Here is a 17,578-nt window from a genome sequence, read left to right on the forward strand (position 1 = left end):
ATGCAAGTTGTCTCATCAATATTATATTATTTCCCCCCCCTTGAGTAGACGAATGATTTGGATGTTTCAAGGTGTGTTGTTATAAATAGACCGGAATATTGCTGACTCATCAACACCAACCAATCAATCGCCTCGCGCAAATCAAAAGGGTCTCCGGATTGAATTGACTGCACCGAACCATTGACTCCCTTTGACAACTTTGAATTTCTTGGAAATAACAATTTTCCCTGTCTTGAATCACTTAGTACAACTGATAAAAGATATCGTCTCTATCTGAACGCGACACCTGTCACTCCCCCGATCGGCAGTTGCGAAACCCCTGGGCGGGTCTCATGATAAAGCCGGGGGCCCGCATGAACGGCGCTGGGGCCAAGTCCTTTTTCCCCCCCAAAACGAAACCGCCCAGTCCAGCCTTCAGCCTTACTCTGCTATCCTCCTCAGATCTCGCCTCGCCACCCTCTGACGGCCCCTCGAGACCCCATCCCAAACCCGTACCAACCCCATATTCATCACTCCCACCCCCCGAAAACACGACCGAATCGTTCCGCTGCCGTCGCCGCCGACCAGGCAAGAAAGTGAAAAAAGAAGGAACGCGGTGACACGTCGAGCACCATTGGACATAGGCAGTTCACCGACTGGGCTCCTGCTCGCCTGTATAGCTATAGCCACGTCGTTCCACCACCACGCCCGCTAGTCGAATCTCCGCCTCGCGTTGCTGATCACGATTCGCGATCTCCCGATTTACACGTCCCCATTGGCTTTATTTGAAGCGGATCTCGCGGAGGAAAAGTCGAGCGCATGCCATTGCGCAAATAGCACGGCATGGTGCAAACTGCACGATGGGCGGGCACGCCCTCTATCAAGGGCAAGTCGGAGTCGACGCGCATGGCGCTGTTGACCTTCAGCTTGGTGGGACTACAGTGCGTATTTGGATTTTCTCCTGGAACACTGAGATCGGATGAAGGGATAGACAGGCTGACAAGGCGTGAATAGGTTTACTTGGGGTACAGAGATGACCTGTAAGCTTGAACCTGGACATTACGGAGGCATTGGGGATTGGCATCGAATGCTGGACGATTGCTAATACTCGCTTTTGTGACTAGATTGTACGCCATATCTACTTCAACTCGGTTTGACAAAATCCAAGGTCTCATTAGTTTGGATTGCGGGTCCTTTGTCGGGATTGATTATCCAGCCTTTGATTGGTGTTATTGCTGATCGGTCACGGTCGAAATGGGGACGGCGCCGGCCGTTTATGATATTTGGCTCAATTGTTGTGGCCTTCTGTTTGATCGTGCTGGGCTGGACTGCTGAGATAGTAGCCATGTTTGTCACGGAACCGGAAAAGGTGTGCTTGCCATCTCTCGAACTTGCTGTATTGCATCGTTGCTGACCGTTATGACTAGGCCAAGAACGTCACTATTGCTTTGGCAGTCTCCAGTATCTACGCCGTGGACTTCTCTATTAACGTTGGTGCGTCTACCCGCATTCCACCATTGGATTCTCCCTGCTAACTGCCAACTGCTATCAGTTCAAGCGTGCTGTCGCAGTCTAATCGTGGACACCTTGCCGATTCCTTTACAGCAAGCCGGTTCTGCCTGGGGTATGTCATCTGAATTTTGTGCTCGGCTTTGAAGAGATCTGACACTTGCATTAGCTGGAAGAATGTGTGCTATTGGACAACTCATCGCCTACGTGGTCGGTGCGGTTGACACGGTCAGCATCTTTGGCAGCCTACTTGGCGACACCCAATTTAAGCAGATGACCGTGATTGCGGCCATGTCTTTGATCTTGGCTGTGTCGGTTACTTCATATTCGGTAAAAGAGCGCGTGTTGATCTCGGCAAGGTAGGATCCCATCGAGTATACATACGTTCGAAGCTATCAGCACTGACATCATGACAGAGATTCGGACGGAAAAGCAGGTGCCATTCAGGTGATCACTCAGCTCTTCAAAACCACCATGGAGCTTCCGCCGCGTATCCAGGCCATTTGCTGGGCCCAGTTCTGGGCATGGATTGGATGGTTTCCCTTCCTTTTCTATAGCACCACCTGGGTCGGTGAGACGTACTTTCGCTATGAAGTCCCGAAAGACGAATTAGCGAAATCAACCGATATGCTGGGCGAGGTGGGCCGTGTTGGTAGTCTTTCACTCACAGTATTTTCCTCGATCACCTTCCTGAGCTCTGTGTTGCTGCCATTCTGCGTGCAGCAGCCCGATACGAAGCGGTCGCGTTTCACGCCCAGACCGCCCCCAGGTGTTGCGAGGTTTCTGAAGAAAATCACCGCCGTTCGCCCGGATCTTCAGACGACCTGGTTTATCTCCCAGATTATGTTTGCCGCGACGATGATATTCGCACCGTTGGCCCACTCGCGCGCGTTTGCCACTTTCCTAGTCGCGATTTGTGGAATTCCCTGGGCCATCAGTGGCTGGGCACCGTTCGCCTTTATGGGCGTGGAGATCAACAAGTTAACCATGAACGGCAATAACGCTGCCGGATTGGCTGCCCAGACTGCACGCGCTGGGGGTGTGACGATGATTACCTCTGCCAGCATGCGGGCCAGTGCACAAGACACCGAGCTGGAGGTACTTCGATTGAATCACAACGACTCTGACAGCGACGCAGACGAGGAAGACCCCTCATCTAATATCCCATCAACAGGCGAGCTCGCAGGTATCTATCTCGGCGTGTTGAATGTCTACACCACTCTCCCGCAGTTTGTAGGCACATTTATCAGCTGGATTGTCTTCACACTCCTCGAGCCAGGTACCACCCCCGACAAAGACGGCGACTCATCAGACACCCAATGGATGAACCTGGACAAGGACAAACCTAACGCCATTTCGATTTGTCTCTTCATCGGAGCCATCAGCGCCCTTGTCGCAGCTGAGGCAACCAGACGAGTGAGATACGTCCCATGATTTTTCTCTCGAACAGTACAGTGTTTCAGTGTTCTTCACGACAGCCGGCCATGGCATGATAAAAAAGCGCTTTATACCCGATGTATACTAGCAATGTTTATAGAGGGTCCTTCATGTTTCCTGTAAAGCTGGGGAAACTCTTGGAGTTCTGGCATTAGGGTGTGCATATATAATTCTTGACGAAATAGTAATTTAATAACGACATTGGATAACTTGAAACATCATCGTGCATTGGCTTTTCTCAACCCTCTTGACAAATTGACATTTCCCACCGCGGTCAGACGTTGATCGAAGGCTTATTTTCCGCACACTTGCGCGTGGCGAAGCCCTGGAATGACGATCCCACCACTGTCCCTTCTCGGATTGGTTAGTCCTGGGGCAGTCGAGTGGGAATTGGGGGCCAACTAGGGCCAAGCAGTGTCAGAGCTGAGCTTGGTCTGATCTCCTAAACGAAAAGGGGATTCAGTTTGGCCAAGACTTTTATTTTGGAGAGTGGGGATGGCGATCGGCAGCGCTCTTCACAATAATAAGTCAAGATCTTCGGGGGCTATTTGAGATGTTATTTCTGCTATTTGAGATAGCAAAGGCCGATGGGCGGTTGGTATTTAAGTCTCGTTCTTCACTGTTCATCTGATCCTTATTTTCTCTCTCCATCTACGTTTTAAATCATATTATTCAGCGTTTCTTTATCCATATCTTCACTAAAATGGGCCCATTAAGTCCCAGAGCAGCAGCCGCCGGCAGCCATGGCTGCGAGCTTCCCGACCGCATCGAACAATGTGAGCCAAAAACTTCTATACACAGGACACGATGGTGGATTTGACTAACCACCCACTAAGTGGACGGCGGACCGTTTGTCGGAAACCTCACATTTTATCATTTCAACATGATCGTGTCTGGCATTAGCACTGCGATTGTATTGTTCGTGATGTTCGGTCTAATGGGACGTCATGCGATGCGCATGAGTAATCCACAAGAGCAACTCAAGTAAGTCTCAAATCCCCCGAAAAGCCGAGCAGAGTAGTTACGATGAATCCGATGCTAATAGCTTCTTTCATAGAATTATGCGAATCTGCAACTTGCTTCCCTCCTACCAAGTCCTATCCTTCGTCTCGATCTGCTTTCCAAACTCCTACATCTACCTACAAGGATACACCGAAGTGTTCAATGGTATCGCTTTATACTCATTCCTCATGCTGTTGTGCGATTTCATGGCTCCCACCGACCAAAGCAAGGTGGAATTTTTCTCTTCGCTTGAAACAAAGAGACAATGGCAACCGAAGAAGAAGAGAAATGGTCTGGCCTTCTTGAAGGTAAGTGGCACTTCTGAAAAGAAATCTCAGTGGAGGTGGTGAAGAGATAGCTGACTGAATTTAGTTGACTTGGTGGTCTGTGTTGCAATACCCTCTCATTACATTGGGTACTGCTGTCAGCCAGACAGTGACTCAAGCACTGCATGTATACTGCCTTAGTAGTATGGCGCCGCATTATTCTCATGTTTGGGTCTGTACAGTCACACCATTATAACTGATTATCGGGACCTAACAAGCATGTACGACAGCTCCAAGTGGTTACCTCGCTTTCGACGTCAGTAGCCATCAACGCGATCATTCAATTCTACATGCACATGAGGGGGTATATGACCGAGAACAAGCCACTGGCAAAGTTTCTTGCCTTCAAATTGGTCGTCGGATTGATCTTGCTGGAAAAGGTAAGTCTTCAGCAACTGACAGAATACAAATCGAGTAAGAAAGAAGTACTGACAAGATTCAAGGTCATTTTCCTGATCCTCAACGGAACAGGGACCCTCACGAAAGTGAAATCGTTGACCTATGTCGATATCGCGATGGGACTGCCGACAATGATTATCTGTATCCAAATGGTCCCGATATCCTTCTTAATGCTTTACGCCTACCGTACACGGCCCTACGAGATCTCCAACAAGACACCGCGCACCATGCGACCTCGGGAATATCAGGCCGTCGACGACGATGTTGATGACGAGGCATTGATGAATGGATTCAAGAAGCGGTACCAGGGTGGCTGGATGGGAATACATGCTTGGGCCGTCTATCTCGGTCCACTGACATTGTTCATGGATGTTAGAGAGGCCTATGTCATGATCCATGAAGCTCGGGCTGCACAGAAGGCGCACGTAAAGGAGCAGATGCCAGTGCAGATGGAACCGTCGATGGAGAGATATGATAGCCCTCAGGGTGCATGAGGGATTGTGTGATAATCGTTGCCCGGGGAGCTCTGCTATTCTAGACTTTATATTTTGATGCATGATGAAATTAGCCAACTGTTTACTGATACTTATCCTTTGCGTTCTGTCACAATATTTCATGTTACAGGTTCCTATCATTTGACTCAATTCTACGGATATCAAGGAACCACTACTCAAGTAATCGATACCTTGAAGAATTGCGTGTTAAATTAATATCCAACTTGAATAAGAATGTAAATAGATGCTCTCAGTGGGCAACTTGAAGTTATTCAAACAACTTGAGATTGCCCCAGCTATAGAAAAAGACCTTCGCATTTGCGAAAATTAGAACTTATTCCCAGGTGGTTCTTTTTTTCTCCACACTGAGCCATTAAGGTGTGGACATAGAATTTCTGGCAAATTCTCAGGTCCAGGATAATGAAAATAGAAATGAGGAAATGATATTCTTCCCACCTTCATGGGACGCCTGAATAATGGCCGCTGTATTGGCTCCTGTGCAACGTGGGGGGATGGGGGAGGATCCACAATAGTTCAACCATTTTCTTCACACGATTTACTAGTAGTCTCTTTTCTATTAAATGTCAATATCTCTATAACCTTGAATCGCATCGAGAATCTGAATTAGATATACAGTCAATAGGGAAATCTGCTTCTACCCTGGCACTCAACTTAGAATACCCCGCGTCGCTCGATAGCAAATCGGTCATTGGGAACCTTAGTAGGAAAATTTGAAAACGGAATAGATATTTGAGGTATTTATTGAGATAGTGCCCCAGGCCACAAATCCTTTTCTTGAAACCAGTAACTACTACGAAGCCGATTGCCGACATGGAGCGCTGTAAATGTCCCGATCAATATATGATCTGCGCTAAGCCCTTGGCAGTGGGGTCTGAGAAAAGAAAAGCAGTAACCAGGGCGGAAGACGATTTTGTTTTCGACTGTTCATAGTGATAGTATGATCTTTGATTAGGCCCTATACAGGCCTTACTTCATGCTAGTATCAATTTTATTAAGCAGGGCAACCCTATTCTTGGAGTGATATGGGTTTGATGAAAATAAACTCGTCCGAGTCATTTGGTTCGAGTAACCAATTTGCCTTGAATCATTGTCAGAATCGGTTTGAGTAATACTTATTGTGGGGGTCCATCATGGCCACGCTGCCAAGGCGTTGGTGCATATAAAGCTCGTTCGTTACATAATGATTACTTGTGGTATGCAGCGGGTGGCCTAGATAACTCTTCAAGTTGTGATGTGCCTTGGGGGATGTGCCAATTAGGACCACCATCTGAATATGGGTGACGAACCTGTTTCACTCCTCCACATATATCTCTCAATCATGCGCTGTCCCCGCGGGACCCTGCATGATCCTTCAAGTGTGCTTACTTCTAGCCTTGTGTCCAAGTCTCTGGGGCAGTGCGCCAAGTGCTTCATGCTGAAGAGTACAGCATTAGGCCTCCCAAATTCTTCAGCAAATTGCCAGGCTGCCTAGTCTTGCCAAGATGATCTTCATTCTCTACAAACAAAATGGTATCCTGATGATTCTGAGTCGCCCTCAGTACTGCCAGTAACTCCCAGTAGAGCACCCAACTTGAAAGCTATAAATATGGCCTGATATTCCACCCAGGATCTCAATTCATCATCAAACAGTTATCTCTCAAGAATACTATCTTTCACCAGGATTGTCTCCAATACAACCATCCGGTATACACCATTTTGTCTCTTTAACCTTGGAAAACACTTTCACTGACACCCTCAGCCCAGCAAAATGAAGTACATGATCCTGATCGCCTCTTTCCTCGGCCTGGCTCTGGCCGCTGGTAACTGCCCCGATTTCCCTTCCTGCCATTGCCCGGGGACCTCTGCAGAATCGGTGAAAATGTCCCCGGTGACGGCCAGGGCGTTTGCTGCGAAGGCAAAAGCTGCGTCCGGGAATCTGGAGGTGACAACTGGGTATGTCTTTCGTATCTGGTATTTCAAACTATAGCACTGACGTTTCTGATACCTTCTAGTATTGCCAGTAGTGGGCTCTGTCGAGTCGCTACTAGCAGAGTGTGATATGTACCAGCTGTGGTGAGGGTTCTGGTAGACACTATCCACACTGGCATGTAACATGTGCACTTTTCGATTCTGAGACTTGGATTTGTTTCAAAACTAGGTTCTAGGTAGCAGAATCGATACTTTCACTCCTATAGCTGGCTCACCGTCTAAATTAACCTCGTAGGGGGGCAAAGCGGCCATTTCTGGCGTCGTTTAATAGCCTCATGTTCCAGTTGTCAATTTCAAAAGCCCTCTTCTTTTTTATCTCCATTGGAAAGGAATGAAGCTCAGGTTGGATCTGCCGAGTATACTTGTATGAGGAACCTTGGAATAGTCTTAAGTAACATAGTGGAAGTCTAAGTGGGGCGGGCAATGACGCTTTAATGATATCGCGGGGCAGCTCAGCTACGAGAAGGAACACGGGTTTTCAATTCTGATCATTACACCTCCAGAAAACATCCCACCCTATTCAACCGATTCAATTCGATCCAATTCAATCAAAATGGCCCCCAAAGTTCTCATCGTCCTCACCTCCGTCGACACCATGCCTACCACTGGCAAGCCCACCGGCTGGTACTTGGTAAGCCAAAGCCCTCAACCCCCACTATAGCCGAAGCCGATGCTTGATCGTTCCCCAAACACACACTCTAGCTAACACAGAAAATGTCAGCCTGAATTCGCTCACCCATGGTACGAACTGCACGACAAATGTGAACTTACAATCGCCTCCCCGAAGGGCGGAAAGGCACCCCTCGACCCAGCCTCCGTCGAGATGTTCAAGGGAGACGAGAAAGCCGTCGAATTTCACAAGACCCAGTCCGCCCTCTGGGAAAAGACAAAGGTCTTATCCGACATGAAAGCTTCTGACTTTGACGCTATCTTCTACGTCGGTGGTCACGGCCGTAAGTCTATCTACCTACCCCGCTATACCATGTATCCTACACATTACATCTAACTAACCCTCATAACAGCAATGTTCGACCTAACAACTGACCGCACAAGCATCGACTTAATCGAAGCCTTCGCCGCAGCAAAGAAACCCATCTCAGCAGTCTGCCACGGTCCCTGCGTCTTCCTAAACACAAAGGCACCAACCGGCGAAGCACTAATCGCCGGTAAAACCGTAACCGGATTCTCAAACGTGGAAGAAGACCAGGCGCAGTTATCCGCTGCCATGCCGTTCATGCTGGAGGATGAGCTGAATAAGATCTCCGGTGGGAAGTTTGTCAAAGCGGCTGATCCCTGGGCTGAGAAGACTGTTGTTGAGACTACGGCTGGTATTGGTGGGGTGCTTATTACGGGTCAGAATCCTGCTTCTGCGGAGGGGGTGGGCAAGGCTTTGTTGAAGGCCTTGGGGTTGTAAATTGAGTTGGAGTTGGAGGTGGTGATAGATAGGCAGGGTCTGTCAATGGATGGGTTCTTCTATCTGATGAGTAAGATTAATATTTGTCTTATGTACACCTGGGCAGCAGTATACGAAAGAGTTGTGGATTGTTGTTCATTCCATGGTTTACGAGTTTAAATTTGAGTTTGCGATTTCAAAGAAGCAAGTATAAAAAATGGATTCTGTCGAACTCAAAAGCGTCGATTTTCTACGCACAGTATTCTAGTCAAGCCATGCATGGGGATCCGGCAAACCCGAAGCGAAAGATTCAGATTCAAAGTCAAAGTCAAATTCAAATTCAGATTCAGATTCAGATTCACAAGTGGTAGTAGCGAGCCGAAAGCTGCAAAACCGAGCCGGAACTAGAACTCGGTTAAAAAGCGAAAGGGGAATAGAGCAACAAAGCAGAAGCAGAAGAAACAAAGATTTCAAAGCCAGATTCAGAGAAGATGGTAGTAAGTTTGGAAAGGAAAAAGAAATATCGGTTATCTGAGACGGAGCGGACGGGAAGCTGCTGCAGCCGGCCAAGGATAAGCACAAGCTCAAGTATCAAGGATCAAAGATCAAGATCAAAAGGATCAAGGCGGGCACAAAACGGAGCGGAGCGAAGCGAAACGAAGAGAAAAGAAGCGTAAGTGGTAAATAGATGTCGCAACCAAAAGATTCCGTTAATCGTATCGTAGTATTTCGTTTGTCCCCGCTGGTCCGTCCCAATGATTGGGGGAGTAGGCGGGTGGTGGAAAGGGGATGTTTAACTGGCTCAAGACGACAAGCTACGCGAAAAACAGAGGTGTTGTGGTCGGAAAGAAGAGATAGGTTTGTGATGCGAGAGAAGCTGGGGCGAGTTGGGTATATCGGGGTACTTTCAACCCAGAACTCGTCGCAAAAAAGAATAGGAAGCCGAGGGTGAAGAAGAAGTAGAGACATAAGGGAAAAGAGGAAAAAGAGATTAAAAAATAGACAAGGGCGAAGGACTTTGCGAGTGTGGATTTCGCGTATTTATTAGGCGGTTTGGCCGGTCAATTCGGCAACGCGGGCCTTGATGCGTGCGACACGCGACTCGATAGCTGGGAATGATTAGCAATTTGTTATTAAGTTTGTTGTAGCAAGGTTCGCTTACTCTCTTCGCCGCTGGTATCGCCCTCGTCAGAGCGCTCAGACTGGCTGACGCGTGCCTCGGGCTCCTCACTAGGACGGGCAGAGTCTGTAGCTTCGGCAGCTTGACGCTCGGCGGCATTCTTGCGGATCTGCGCCCAGCGGTCCTCTTCAGCAGCCATGACCTCAGCCTGAGTAGGGGCGTGTTGGGACTTTTCCTCGTGGCCGTTGGTTGGGGTCTGAGGGAGCTCGGAGTGAACTGGGCCAGTCGGTGTGGCCGGGGTATCAGGGACAAAGGCAGGTTGCTCTAGAAGAGGACCCTGATCGAACTTGGAGAACTCTTGGTCGGCGGCGTTGCGCTCGTTCGTATCAACCCGAGAGAGGGCATCGTACTCGACAGCATGGCGGGTCTGGGGAGGACCGCTGCCAGCAGTGTTGGCAGGGGAGATGGGGACACGAGGCTGTTCGGGAGACTCAGGAGCCTGCCGAGGAGTGTATGGCTTCTCCGGCGCCGGGGCAGGTACTGCCGGTGCAGCAGCCACGGGGGTGCTGGGCTTCTCTGGAACGGGCTTCTTCTTCACGGCAGGCTTGGGAGGGGAGGGCGCACTGTACTCCTGAGCAGCGGCAGCCTTGGCCTCAAGGGCAGCGCGGGCAGCAGCAACAGAAGAGATCTCCTTGGCACCGGTGCTCTTCATGGCAGGCTGCTCGGTCGTCTTCTTCTTGCTGGTGCCGAACATATTCTTGAACCCATTGTTACCGGTCTTCTTCTTCAACTTCTTGTTCGACTCGTCCAATGACTGCTTGGGTTGTGACTCGACGGGGTCCTCGATGACGACAGTCTTCGCATTACCCTTCTTCTCAGGCTGTGGGGTTGGCTCTTCCAAGATCTTCTTGGCCGGCTCCGGAGAGGGCGGGAGAGGCGTTGCCACGGCGGCAGGGTCCTTAGGAGGAGGAGGGGGGGCCATTCCTGGAAGTCATGGGAGGAAGAGCAGCGGGGGGTGTGATAGAGTCCTCTGTTGCGGGCTCAGCGGCGGGCTCGATAGTGTCGGCAGCCTCAATAGGTTCGCCATTTCCAGAGACAGCACCAGTACCAGCACGGCTGTCACTCAGGTAGGCGGTACGGTAGGCGTTCTTGTCATAATTTTTGGTCCACTTCATGGCCGAGGAAGCTTCATTGACAATACCCGGCTGAAGCGTCAAAACGGAGTTGGTTTTGGTGGAGAAGTTATCCCGGCCAAAATTAACATTGGTATCTTTAGCTTCAGCCTCCTCGCGGTGCTTCCTCTGGAGGGCGGCAGCAGCAGCCTGAATGCGCTTGTGTTGATCAGGACCAATACTGGACTTGCTCTGAGGAGCTTGGTTGTTGACACGTTTATACGACTCCTCAATCGGGGAAACCTTCTTGGCCGATGACTTGCGGCGGTTTAGCTTCGTGCCCTTACGGCTGCCAAAGCTGAAGAAGCTCTTCTTCTCAACGAATTGCGCGCCTGCCTCGGGCTCTGGTGCGGCACCCCTTCACCTGCTCTTCCAGGACCAGCCACTTAGCCCCCCCGAATGACGGTCTCTAGCAGTGCGCACCGGCCGAAGACAGCCTTGCGGGCAAGAGGCTCATCGCCAGACAGACTGGTGATCCACACCCACCAGAACGAGTCATCCAGATCGAAAGTATTGATGCTGGCCAACTCAGCCGGTTCCAAAGCGGGTTCGGCGTCTAAATTGCGTTTGTGGGACTGGGAGCTCATGCCACGAGTGGCAGCAATTGGAGGAAGCATCTTGTCCGGAGTTAGCAGCAAGGGTGTCACATTTTGTTTCAGGTTTCCCTCATCCGCGAAGCCAGACGACATGAAGTCTGCCCAGGATGGGGTTGTGGGACGTCCAAGGTCACCACCTTGGGACCGAGGCGAGGTCCTCAGGCTAGCAGCCGGCTCGCTCTTGGGTGGAGCTGGGGCCTTGTGATCCTCATCTTCGGGGTCAGAGTCAATGGCACCGCCAAATCCGATATCCTCAAATCTCGACCAGGATGCGTCGCGAAGGCTAGTGGATTGCTTCGAGCTGGAGACACTAGACTGATTCGTGGAAGAGATGCATCCCAAAACACGCAGACACTCGTCAGTCAATGCCTTTACAGGGTCGTCATAATTGGAAAATTCCTGTAAATGCCAGTGTTCGTCGCGATATTCGAAGTTCTTGGCACGACGGAGCAGCGAGAAAGGAGTGGGAGAGACGGTGTCGACAATCATGACAACCTTGGTTGTTGTGACTTGCAGCAGAGTCGGTGTTCGTGGGGGGGTATTCGGTTGCCTGCACAAGCGACTGCAAGGAAATGGGGAGCGAGGTAATGCCCGCGACGCCGCGTTTGAGCTCCGGGGTAAGCGAACGGAGATAAGCGAAGAAGAGATGGCTCGTGGCATCGGCAGCACTACTCGGGTTAGTGAGCTATACATGGAAGGGGGGAGTTCAAGGAGAAATCCATACGCAGCCCAATTTTTGTAGGAGGCCTCGAAGCCACCACCGGTATCACTGTGCTCGAAGGCCCACCATCCAGCATAGCGGGAAAGCTTGCGGCCTCCTAGACCGTTGGATTTGCCGTGCGCCGCAATGGCAGCAAGAAGGTCGAAGAAGTCGTTGATAATGCTAGTGCGGGCATCGGAGTCGACACTCAGGGGAATGAAGGTGGAGAAGGCGTCGAGGGCGTGGTCCGAATCTAGTTTGTGTCAGAGCATTCGTTTTCCGCTATGACTCTGCGATTCCCCGAGGGGTTGTACCTTGTTCGCCAACCTTGAACAGTTCGTAGGCGTCCCATGTCACGATACCTCCGGGCAATCTGCTCCAACACCATTTCAAGACACTGCAAAGCACCTATTGAAGAGACCAATGTCAGCCATCTGCCGTATCTGATCCATTGGACTAGATTGACCATGCCAATCTATCCACGACCGGAGTATGTTTCTCACCATAGGCTCATAGAGCCGGAGCTCCTGCATCAGGCCATCTCCAGCAACGGGTGCCCCTCTCTCGAAGGACTGGTTGAAGTAGTTGCGAATGAAGGTGCGGGCGGCGCTGGGGTCGGAGGTCGGGCGAAAAGGTAGAAGGAGGAAGGGAACATCGAGAGCTGGACGAATGATCAGCAATCCGGGAATGATGGTAATGGCAATGGCAATGGCAATGCGCGTGGTGGCCGGGGTAGCACAACCACATGGTTGGAATGGGAATGCCCACCTCGCGCCTTCAACTCCTGCGAACAGCCTCTGACAAGGTCGGCCACCTCCTCGGGGGCGATCTCAGTGCGTTGCCAGGCGTCGGTCCATTTGGGTCTCGCGGGGGTTGGGTCGGCGGTAGCGGTGGGCTTCGATTGTTTCTTGGTGGCACTGGAGTCTTTGCCCCGGAAGACGCGTGAGAAGAAGGGCATCTTCGGGTCGGTTCGAATTGAGTTTTTTGGACTTTGACTTTGGCCTGGTGCGGTTGTCCGGACAGGGCGATCTCCGCTGTCGCGACGGCGCAGGGTTTTGTTGATTTGCCTTTTTTTTTGCTGTTCTGGGGTGGAGTTTAGTCAAACAGCTTCAAATCATGCGGAAAGTTCCCGGAGTGGTCTGCGGGCTGGAGACGGGGGAAAGACGGACCAGGTAAGAATAATGAATTGAGAAGCGAAGGAGGGAAGTAGAAGTTCCAAAAAGATCCGGGATGACCTGCAGCCCCGGAGCAGGCTTGGGCGAAAACTTGAAGGTAAGGAAAGGGTCCCCTGTTGGGCGTGAATGGGCGAATGGGCGGGAAGTGTTAAGGGAGGGCGCAGTCTGGAGTCAACCAGAGGAATGAGAAACGAAGGACGGGGGAGAAACGAAAAGAAATGAAAAGGGGAGGAAGATGGGGTAAAGGTCGACAGGTCGCAAAAGGCAAAGGAAAAAAAGGACGACAGAAAACGGTCCCTGGTGATGGAGTCGAATCTCAGGGGTAACGGAAAGGAAAGGTTGGCACTAACCGGGTCTAGAACCCACAGAGGGGGATAGCGAAAGTTATAGATATAGATATAGATATAGTCGTAGTAGATAGTAATTGATAGTAATAGTACTGCTAGTATTATGATTATAATACTGTAGTGTGTAGTGTGTAGCCAGTAGCCAGTGTAGCCAGAGTCCAATTACTCCGGATGTGCAAAGTAAACAGTTGTGTGTGCGGAGTGGATGATGCGGGCGATCATCATCTCGTGTACGGAGGAGATACTCCTAGTACTGCAGCCTAGAGTGAGTTACCCTAGTAATAGTACAGTACTAGCAATCGATACTACTAGTAGTAGCTATCTAATGCTACTACATATGACTGACAGTAGCTAGTATATACCAGTAGTACTAGTAGTACAGGTGATGCTATACTGCTATCAGTATACACTTGGTATACTAGTACACTACCTTAACTACTAGTATAAGGATAGTAGTGCTACGCTCTACACTACACTACACTACATTCTATTGGAATATATCATATGCTACTCTACTAGTAGTATAGTAGTATCTAGTGCAGTACAGTACAGTACCTACTCTATCGATCGCCAATCTCCGATCGGATTATAGATTAACTCTCGAGCTATCGACGATGTACTAGCTGCACGCCCCATCGAGCTCAGGCCATGCCCCATACTATCGGAGGTCACGTGGTACCTGCTTACTGTGGACTTCGTCGAAACAGTAAATTATCCAGGAATAATAGTAGTAATACTATTACTAGTAGTACTAGTAATCATCTTCCCTGTCGACACTATAACACTGTCCATAGTGGAAGTTGAAGCAGAGCTGTCGCGGAAACAAAGGGGGAAACCCCACTAGGGGGGACAATAAGGTACGGAGGTACGAGTATATTACTCTGTGCTGTACCGAGTACGGAGTATCCGTACCTCTTATTGGAAAGAGAAAACAACTTGAAGATACTGAATATCATGTATTTATCCTAGTAACTTTAAATTCTCTATTGATTCTACATACTCTGTATTGCTAGTACTAGAACTACCAGGAACTGACCAACTTGAAGTACTACTAGTATACTAGGTATATCATAATGTGTACCCCTAAAGGCAACTGCTAGTACTACAGAGCTTACACTCTGCTGATGCTCCCAAATATCATTACCAAGGCCAAGAATATGCAGCTAAAGGCTAGAGAGCAGAGTCACCGTGTGATAACTCATCACACTGTGCTAGCTAGTAGTAGTACAACTGTACTAGCACCACTCGAGTATAAGTGGGCCCGCTTAGTCAGATCTCCCGTTTTTCACCTCGATGGAATGATTCTAAAGATAGCATCAACCTTTTCTGCACCGTCAATCAGCCCCCCCCCCCATATCCATATCCGCTCTCCACGGTATCGCGACCCTCTGGTTCTCTTTCTTCAGTTTTCCCCTCGATCTACCTCTCTCGGGTCTTCAGGTCGCGTGGCCTGCTCCCGCCTTTGCCTTCCCTCTCTCCCTTTGTCCCCTTTTACCGCCGCCTCCTCTCGAGTCTCGCCTCCGCCCGCGCGCCAAACAAAAGTATCTATATACACTTACCTGCATTTGTCTGATTGCTTCCCGGGACTCGATTTCACCTCCGAGTCGCTCACTTTGGTCAAAAACGCGAAAAGTGCTGTTGAGGCCATTCGTTTCTTCCTCGCTTACACCCCTCGGCGCGCCTTTCGTGCGCCCGTAATACCTCATCATGGGTCGCAGAAAGATTGAGATCAAAGCGATCAAGGATGACCGCAATCGCTCCGTGTATGTTTCCCTTGTCGCTCTGCCCATCTTCGACAATTATCAAGATCATATTTGCTAACTGGCCCCATCTAGCACATTTTTAAAGCGAAAGGGTGGTCTCTTCAAGAAGGCGCATGAACTCGCTGTCCTTTGTTCCGTCGATGTTGCCGTGATTATCTTTGCTCAGAACAAGAAGTTGTACGAGTACTCCTCGTCTGACATGCCAGAGGCCCTCGCCCGCTATCAATACGTGAGTATATCCGGCCTCGCCCATCCGGGCGCATAGCTGCATCGGCTGACATCTTATCTTTTTCAGTACGGCCCTCCCCACGAACACAAAGGCCCCGAAGATTTCGCGGGTAAGCGCGACGATGACGATGAAGAGGATGAGATGACCCCGGCGCCAGAGGATCTCCAGGCAGTTCAGCAAAGTCACGCCGCCGTTCCGCCACATCTTCACCAGACGGGTTTCCAGCACGTCAACCACGCTCCCTCCGCCTCTCCTCCAATCCCCAACGGACTGCCGCCGCGACATGGCACGCCCCAGTCACAAAGTCTCTCGCGCCCTTCATCAAGAAACCATATTCGCCGTGTTAGCTCCAATCTGGGTCCGCATCAACATGGAACCCCGCCACCTCCCCCTGCTCCCCAAAATGGCTTTGCATACATGCCCAACCCCTCCATGTATAATCCAAATATCCATTCGGCAATGGGCCAGCCACGCCCTGGTCAATATCCAGGATACGGTCATCCTCCACCGGGTCCGCAGGGGACACCGCCTCAGACGATTCATCACCCACATGGCCTTCCCCCTCAGCACGGCATGCCGCCTCAGCAGATGCAGCCTCATCAAGGTCCCCAGCAATTCCAACATCCACATGCTGTAGCGCCACAGCCCATGGGGATGCCACCAGTATCTCATGCACCGGTTCAACAGGTCCCCCAAGCATTTATACCGGAGCAAGGCCGGGCATCGATACCACCAACATATGCACCAGAAAACCAACAGGAACGCACAGTGCCGGTTTCTGAGAGCTCACAGGATGCTCCATCTGGTGGACTGAAAGCGGAGCACAGTCCGCCTCAATCAAAATCTTTGTCTAAATCTCGCAGCATCTTCACACCCATTGATGATCGTGGATCCATGCTTGCTCGACATTTTGGAGGAGCCCCAATGTATGAGTCTCCGCGACGGGAGCAAAAAATAGAGACCTCTCAGGAAAATTCACCCAACCTAAAGCCTCCGTCTATTCCCCCGATAGGCGCAGTATCAGAACCCCCGCGTCCATCAACCATGTCCTCGGCGCCAGATATCAAGCCCCCGTCGCGAACTAACAGTGGTGCGCTCACGTCGAAAAGGCCCCAATTAAAGGTCCAGATTCCAAGCGAGCATTCGGATCAGGGAAGTGCAACCGCGGGGTCATCTTCCCGGGATTCCGCTGGGAATAATACTGGGACCCCCGCCAAGGACAACCCCGGGACAGGCGTAGTATTACCGCCTCCATCACCTTCGGCAGGGGCAATACTCAGCGCTGGCGCTCAGGGACCTCCCAATCCATTTGCTCGACCCCCGCCTCCAGTCGCTGCCTCGCAGGGTAATACCTACGGCAACAGAGGCGCCACAAATAACAACGGAAGCAATTCGAACAACATTGAGACACCTCTCTCCGCCCTCCCCAGTCGATACATGTCAGATCATCTCCTTCCTTCGCCATCCAGCTTTTTCTCCGAATGGGGTCTCGGCAGATCGGGCCCGGATTCCAACTTGCTTCCCAGTCCTCTCAGTTTCCCAACTCCAGCGGTGCAAAGCGGTCCTAGTTTCGTCAGCCAAGATGAACAGGACAAAAAGCGCAAGAGCCCTGATACTGGGTCCACGGAGGAAGGGGCGAGCAAAAAACCAAAAACATAAACACTACCGAGAGCTCGATTAGCTTCGCGTTCACACGTCAAGTTCCCTTGTACATCTGGATGATTTCACCCTATGTTTTGATATCCTGGTTTGATATCCCGAGATCTAGTCCCGCCCACGACGGTTCTATCTCTTGAATCCTTTTTTCCCTATCTGGTTGAGTTCAGGGTCTTTTTGCTCTTTATACCCCAGTTCTATACCATTTCTCAATTTCTTTCCTTGAAATCTTTTTCTTCTGATGATATTCTGTGTTCTATGGTTTCCTTCGATTGGTACACCGGATCAGTCA

At 50.4% G+C, this 17,578-nt stretch overlaps 6 protein-coding genes across 6 annotated transcripts; 5 read left to right on the forward strand and 1 right to left on the reverse strand.

Annotated features, from left to right (window-relative positions):
• Positions 1 to 822: 822 nt before the first annotated feature.
• N7509_004755 (putative sucrose transporter) lies at positions 823 to 2,922 on the forward strand (the record flags this gene model as incomplete). Its single annotated transcript, XM_056629392.1, has 7 exons — positions 823 to 920; positions 994 to 1,019; positions 1,104 to 1,348; positions 1,407 to 1,473; positions 1,532 to 1,603; positions 1,658 to 1,847; positions 1,905 to 2,922. 7 exons carry the CDS (start codon positions 823 to 825, stop codon positions 2,920 to 2,922), a joined length of 1,716 nt encoding a protein of 571 aa, XP_056488694.1.
• A 706-nt stretch (positions 2,923 to 3,628) lies between these two features.
• On the forward strand, positions 3,629 to 5,146 carry N7509_004756 (OSTA/TMEM184 family protein; the record flags this gene model as incomplete). Its single annotated transcript, XM_056629393.1, has 6 exons — positions 3,629 to 3,701; positions 3,762 to 3,909; positions 3,983 to 4,235; positions 4,300 to 4,425; positions 4,484 to 4,633; positions 4,697 to 5,146. 6 exons carry the CDS (start codon positions 3,629 to 3,631, stop codon positions 5,144 to 5,146), a joined length of 1,200 nt encoding a protein of 399 aa, XP_056488695.1.
• A 1,768-nt stretch (positions 5,147 to 6,914) lies between these two features.
• Positions 6,915 to 7,204, forward strand: N7509_004757 (uncharacterized protein; the record flags this gene model as incomplete). The annotated part of the gene is made up of 2 exons (XM_056629394.1): positions 6,915 to 7,099; positions 7,159 to 7,204. The coding sequence occupies 2 exons, from the start codon at positions 6,915 to 6,917 to the stop codon at positions 7,202 to 7,204; spliced, it is 231 nt and encodes a 76-aa protein (XP_056488696.1).
• Positions 7,205 to 7,688: 484 nt separating this feature from the next.
• On the forward strand, positions 7,689 to 8,549 carry N7509_004758 (ThiJ/PfpI family protein; the record flags this gene model as incomplete). The annotated part of the gene is made up of 3 exons (XM_056629395.1): positions 7,689 to 7,766; positions 7,857 to 8,088; positions 8,158 to 8,549. The coding sequence occupies 3 exons, from the start codon at positions 7,689 to 7,691 to the stop codon at positions 8,547 to 8,549; spliced, it is 702 nt and encodes a 233-aa protein (XP_056488697.1).
• A 1,023-nt stretch (positions 8,550 to 9,572) lies between these two features.
• On the reverse strand, positions 9,573 to 13,074 carry N7509_004759 (DUF1708 domain-containing protein; the record flags this gene model as incomplete). The annotated part of the gene is made up of 7 exons (XM_056629396.1): positions 9,573 to 9,637; positions 9,691 to 10,632; positions 10,757 to 11,178; positions 11,244 to 12,369; positions 12,431 to 12,524; positions 12,620 to 12,777; positions 12,885 to 13,074. 7 exons carry the CDS (start codon positions 13,072 to 13,074, stop codon positions 9,573 to 9,575), a joined length of 2,997 nt encoding a protein of 998 aa, XP_056488698.1.
• Positions 13,075 to 15,345: 2,271 nt separating this feature from the next.
• rlmA (SRF-type transcription factor RlmA) lies at positions 15,346 to 17,289 on the forward strand (the record flags this gene model as incomplete). Its single annotated transcript, XM_056629397.1, has 3 exons — positions 15,346 to 15,401; positions 15,474 to 15,630; positions 15,697 to 17,289. 3 exons carry the CDS (start codon positions 15,346 to 15,348, stop codon positions 17,287 to 17,289), a joined length of 1,806 nt encoding a protein of 601 aa, XP_056488699.1.
• Between the last annotated feature and the right edge of the window lie 289 nt (positions 17,290 to 17,578).

This window comes from Penicillium cosmopolitanum (assembly GCF_028827165.1).
Source record: "Penicillium cosmopolitanum strain IBT 29677 chromosome Unknown utg000006l:49.0-5199605.0:1.0-5204138.0, whole genome shotgun sequence".
Classification (NCBI taxonomy): Eukaryota; Fungi; Ascomycota; class Eurotiomycetes; order Eurotiales; family Aspergillaceae; genus Penicillium; species Penicillium cosmopolitanum.